The sequence below is a fragment of the Pundamilia nyererei genome, unplaced genomic scaffold (assembly GCF_000239375.1).
Source record: "Pundamilia nyererei isolate P.nyererei 1_Seehausen unplaced genomic scaffold, PunNye1.0 scaffold00122, whole genome shotgun sequence".
Lineage (NCBI taxonomy): Eukaryota > Metazoa > Chordata > Actinopteri > Cichliformes > Cichlidae > Pundamilia > Pundamilia nyererei.
In genome coordinates, this window is record NW_005187523.1 from 1,224,371 (window position 1) to 1,229,545 (window position 5,175).

Sequence of the window (5,175 nt, forward strand, 5' to 3'; positions counted from 1 at the left end):
ACACACACACACACACACACACACACACACACACACACACACACACTGAATCTTTTGCCCCTTGGAAATATCTGAAGCCAGTTCTAAACACAACAGTGACATCTTCATCATCCAGCCTCAGACATGATGAGGTGAACTTGTTTTCAAAGATTTACATTGTGATTACAGCTGCTTAAAAATCAATGAGTCACTTATACTGAACTTCAAAAATAACAGTGAAAGTTCGTCCTTAACCTCAGGAACATTAAGGTTAACAAACATCCTTCTGTGTGTCTCTTGTAGAGGGTTGCTGACCGACTGTACGGTGTTTTTAAAGTTCATGGAAACTATGGACGAGTCTTCAGGTTTGACAAGTTTATTATGCGTCTGCAAGGCTAAGAAAAATGTACTGATCGTTAATTTGTTCAAGTTTCATTGCCTAATTTCTCATTCTCTCAGTTGGTTTTAATACAAATCCTGAGTTTTAGCTTCACAAGCTGCATCATCTGTCCTTATATCCTCAAACTGGAGCCAATTTGGGGTTTTAACTAAACAATCTACTGGCAATGTTCACTTGAGTATATGTAGAACGCATGTTCACATTATGTATGTTTTTGTCTTCTTTGTTCCCGTGTGAAGCCGAGTGGCAGAGGCGTTTTTGGATGATAGCGTGGTTTTGTTGCGCTGTAGAGATGAATGGCTCTAACGATGTATCTATGAGTAACAGACTCTTCGAACCCTGCTCACGTGCCGTTTTGTGTTAAGTAAAAGGAAAGAAAACGTCATTTTTAAGATGCTGTGTTGTCAGATGTTGCACTGGGTGGCGTACTGTTTATACTTATGTGTGCACATCCATGTCTTCACTGCAGTGAGTGGAGTGCCATTGAAAAAGAGATGGGAGATGGACTGCAAAGTGCGGGTCATCATATGGATGCGTACGTTTCCCTGACATAGATTTACCACATAGTGCTACAGATGTTACCACCAGCTGTGTTTCTGCTGAAGTGAGATCTTGTGTTTTGTCACATGGTTGCAGATATGCTGCTTCAATAGATGACATCCTAGAAGAGGAGGAACACTATGCAGACCAGCTGAAAGAATATCTTTTCTATGCCGAAGCTCTGAGGTAAGACCAAACTGCGACACCGAGCGATTTTCCAGCAGCTGCTCCGTGTTAGCCTGTTTTACCCATTCCAAAGCCAGTTTCAGTATTTGTTAGGAATCATTGTTGGAGTATCCAGTTGTGCACAAGTTGCAATGATTTAGCTGTTGATCTGTAATAAAGTTGAAGAATTTAAGGTGTTCCTTCTTCGTTATTCCGTCTACTTTGTACCAGTACCACAGCTCCACAGCACGATGCTAACACGCTGCTCTTTACAGCTGCCAGTGTTTTAGGTCTGAAAGCCTCACCTTTGCTCCTCCAAACATAACTCCTGTCATTGTGGCCAAATAGCTCAGTCTTTGTCTTGTTTAACCAGAGAACATTTCTCCACGAGGCATCTGGCATGTCCACATGGGCAGCGGGACATTTCAGTCAGGTTTGAAGATCTTTGAACTGACAATGTTGGAATAAGCAGTTGTTGAGGAACCTTCCTACTTTCTTAGATTTTTACTCAGTTCCTTGGACTTTAAATGGTAAATGGCCTGTATTTACAGTATATAGCGCTTTACTAGTCCCTAAGGACCCCAAAGCGCTTTACACAACCAGTCATCCACCCATTCACACACACAGTCACACACTGGTGATGGCAGCTACTTTCCTATTGTTCTGAAGATCGGTCAATCCAGTGAGTGCTGCCAAAACAATGACATGTTTTATATATATGCTATTCTAACATGTTGATGTGCACGTGTAGAGTTTTAAAATCAGAGTCTTACAGTCTAATAGCCACAGGTTGGAGCTGGGCGATAGAACGATAACGATATGTGTTGCGAAATAACTTTTTCTCGACAGAAAAATTAAACTGTCGCGATAGGCCTCACCGCTCTTGTCCTCTTAAAAAAAAAAAGAACAGCCAATCCAAACTAAGTAGCGCAGAGCTGAACCAATCACAGCTGCAGCGTCACGTCACGTGACTTGTTACGTACAGCACAAGTGCCAAGCCGCACGTGTGTTTGTTTGGGAAGCAGCCAGCCGCCGTGCTACCCGGGTAATGGAGGAAATGAGTGCGCCGACTAGAGAAATCAACCGAGCGTGACCGAAGGTTACCGAAGAGAAAACAGATGATGGTTCCAACGCCGGAGAGATTGTTGAAAGGAAAGGCCAGAGAAGTTCTGTAGTGTGAAGGCATTTCTGCTATTTCAAGTCTGACAAAAACAGAGCAGCTGCACTGTAAATGTGCCGAAAGCAAGTCTGGAAATCCAATAAAGCGGTGCAGCTCAGTCTCTGACTGGAAGCGCTGATTCGTCATTCGGCTTTTGTCAGACTAAAGTAACTGTTAAAACTGTTTGAAAAGCTCAGCTATACAACAAGGAGAGATTGAGAATTTCCTTTTAGTTCTCAGCTTATTTGATATTGACAAAAGTTAGTCAGTTTTGTCTGTTCTTCTGTAAAACAAACTAAGATTTATTTTTAAATTAATATTTTGTTTCTAAGTGGAATTGACAATTTAGTCTGTTTCGTTTGTTCTATTTTGAAACTTAAACGCTTTAGCGGCTGCCTTTTGTGTAGTTTGCAATATTTGCCTTTATTTATCTGAAAAAGTCTCATGTTCCTTAAGCACATCTGTAGCCGTCGCATTGAAATGTAATTATTATGTGATTGCAATGTTCAAAATTTGGTGTTTAATCTGGATTCATGTTGTGTTGTCGCCACCTACTGGTGGACCTGAGTGTGGCGCTTTGCGGTGCGCATGCTTTGGGGTGAGGCTCAATTAAGCGCACATGTCACCAGAGACTGAAGGCTCGAGCCAGAAAGAGAATGCTAGCCTGTGTAAAGGGTGGAAATATAGAAGATATGGACTACAATTGCTCATGAATGTTCAGTAGAAAGGCGCACACGGTATGTTGGTGCATTTACTTTGTGAGTGTTTTATTTGAGTTGTAATTTTTGTTCTGCTGATGTAATATCCGTGTTTTTCATTGATCATTTCACCATAGTTTTTCACAGTGTTTGCTGGTGAAAAGAAGATTAAAATACTGGCTGAACATCAGTTGGAGCATGGCCCTTTATTCTACTTCGAACATGAAAAACCTTCAGGAGCAGTTACAACATCTACCCTGTTGAACTTATTATGGGAAATAAATATTTAAATCAAAACAAGCTGCTGATTATTTCACATTTTACTTGTGAGCAACGGCACATTTAAATCTTACAAATATAGTTATTTGGCTGATATCGTGATAGATATCGTTATCGCCTGAAATGAAAAAAACATATATCGCCCAGCTCTACCGCAGGTAAAAAGGCTCTCCTCTGTGGGCCAATGAGCCTTTTACTGCGTAGGCTGTGGTGATGGATTCTCCATGATGCTGAAGAGCATCTCAGAGTCAGATGTAGCATGTGTCATATATGTCTATGTATCTCTCCTCTTTTTCGTTCCTCTACAATGCCAAAGGCTCCTGTTTGAACATGCAGCATGTAGTTCATGATGCATTCTTGTATATTTCGCTCTGGCAGGGCAGTGTGCAGGAAACATGAGCTGACCCAGTTTGAGCTGGAGATGGCCTCGCAGGATCTCATCTCGAAGAAGCAGCAGCGTGAAGAGCTGGCTACAGGGGTACACTGCTCATGTTCTACATGTATTCCTTTTCCTTGCCTGTTAACACTTACACACGGCCACATAGGAAACATATATGGAATCCTTCACATTGCAGATGTGTGATTTACCTATCTGTGAATTAAAGGCAGAACAAGATGGTGAGCTTTTGGGACTGTGTTATGTCTTTAACTTTTGGACCAAGCGCAGAGCTTGGAAACTTCAGGTTTATCGCTGAGTTTGTATACCTGGGTAAATCCAAGCAGACCAGTCTGAAGCTGTGGACTCCCAGTAGGTTCCCAGTTTGCTGAACCATAATTTCCCCAGTAGAGGACAGAGCCAAAGCTTTGTCACTGTGCTTTGAGCATCCATCTCTGCTTTTTACACACTCATTCTGATAGAAACTTGTCATTCCAAGTAACTGAACACCCTCAGCTGCAGGATAAGACGTGCTTATAGGAAACTGCATGCCAGAAACCTGATCCATGAAAATACTGACGCTCTTCAGTTGCACTTGAGCAAAGATTAAAATGTTAAAAATTCAGAGTTTGAGGAGGATCTAGTTTTAGGAGACACCTGCAATTTTCAGTGTTGTCCCTTCTCCCCTTCACCTCCTCAGATCGTGCGGACATTCTCCTTCAAAGGCATGACCAACAAGCTTTTTGGACAAGAAGCACCTGAGCAGAGGGAGGCCAGGCTGAAGCTGCTGGAGGATCTGATAGCAGAGGGTGAAGAGACTGTCAAGGAGAAAACGATTGAGCGCGCGTGAGTGTTGAAAGCTGCCTGGTGTGGGAAGGTTTTGGGTAAAAGCAGTTGGAAATGTTTCGAGATCGACGCGGATTTAAAGATGATTTATCTTTGACTGCAGAGAGCACGTGGAAAAGGCCTGGGTGGATATCCAGCGCTTCAAGGAGCAGAAAGACAAAGACCTACGGGAAGCTCTCATCAACTACGCTGTCATGCAGATCAGCATGTGCAAGAAGGTACATTGCACATCAGCTAGCTAAGGTTGAAAGGAAAACTGGCACTCAAGTTTACTGGATGATTTTGTTTCTGCTCCCTAACTGCAGGGAATCCAGGTTTGGAGCAATGCCAAGGAATGTTTCCTCAAGATGTGAGGCTGAGGAAATATCCCGAAGATCTTCTCCCTCTAGGATGATTCTGGGAAAATGACGCCAGGAGGCGGTGGATCATTCAAAGACCTGAACACTGGACTGTAATATTCCCAGACTTAACTGAGACGTTTTTTCTAACTTTAAACTGGTGCTTTGCTTCTTTCAGTTTTTAAAGCTGGATAACTGCTGATGGGATGAGTGAGTATGCTTTGGGGCAGATAAAGTCATGGTTGGCAAAGAAATGTAAGAATACGTGGTGTTTAGATCCACACATAAACCTTGGTGGAATCTCAGGCACCTTTGTTTTATCCACTTTATGAGTTCATAATTCTGCATTGGACCATCCCATAGGTTTGATTTATGTTGAAACCTGTCAACTGAAC

General features: G+C 42.4%; 1 protein-coding gene across 1 annotated transcript in view; it reads left to right on the forward strand.

Annotated features, from left to right (window-relative positions):
• Nucleotides 1-5,169, forward strand: part of LOC102205924 (sorting nexin-4-like) — an 8,575-nt gene extending 3,406 nt beyond the window's left edge. The window contains exons 5-11 of the mRNA XM_005742678.1: nucleotides 283-344; nucleotides 849-914; nucleotides 1,016-1,105; nucleotides 3,599-3,698; nucleotides 4,297-4,442; nucleotides 4,546-4,660; nucleotides 4,748-5,169. Of these exons, the coding sequence (XP_005742735.1) occupies nucleotides 283-344; nucleotides 849-914; nucleotides 1,016-1,105; nucleotides 3,599-3,698; nucleotides 4,297-4,442; nucleotides 4,546-4,660; nucleotides 4,748-4,795 (627 nt within the window). The 3' untranslated portion in view covers nucleotides 4,796-5,169. The remainder of the gene's footprint in view (nucleotides 1-282; nucleotides 345-848; nucleotides 915-1,015; nucleotides 1,106-3,598; nucleotides 3,699-4,296; nucleotides 4,443-4,545; nucleotides 4,661-4,747) is intronic.
• The last annotated feature ends 6 nt before the right edge of the window (nucleotides 5,170-5,175 follow it).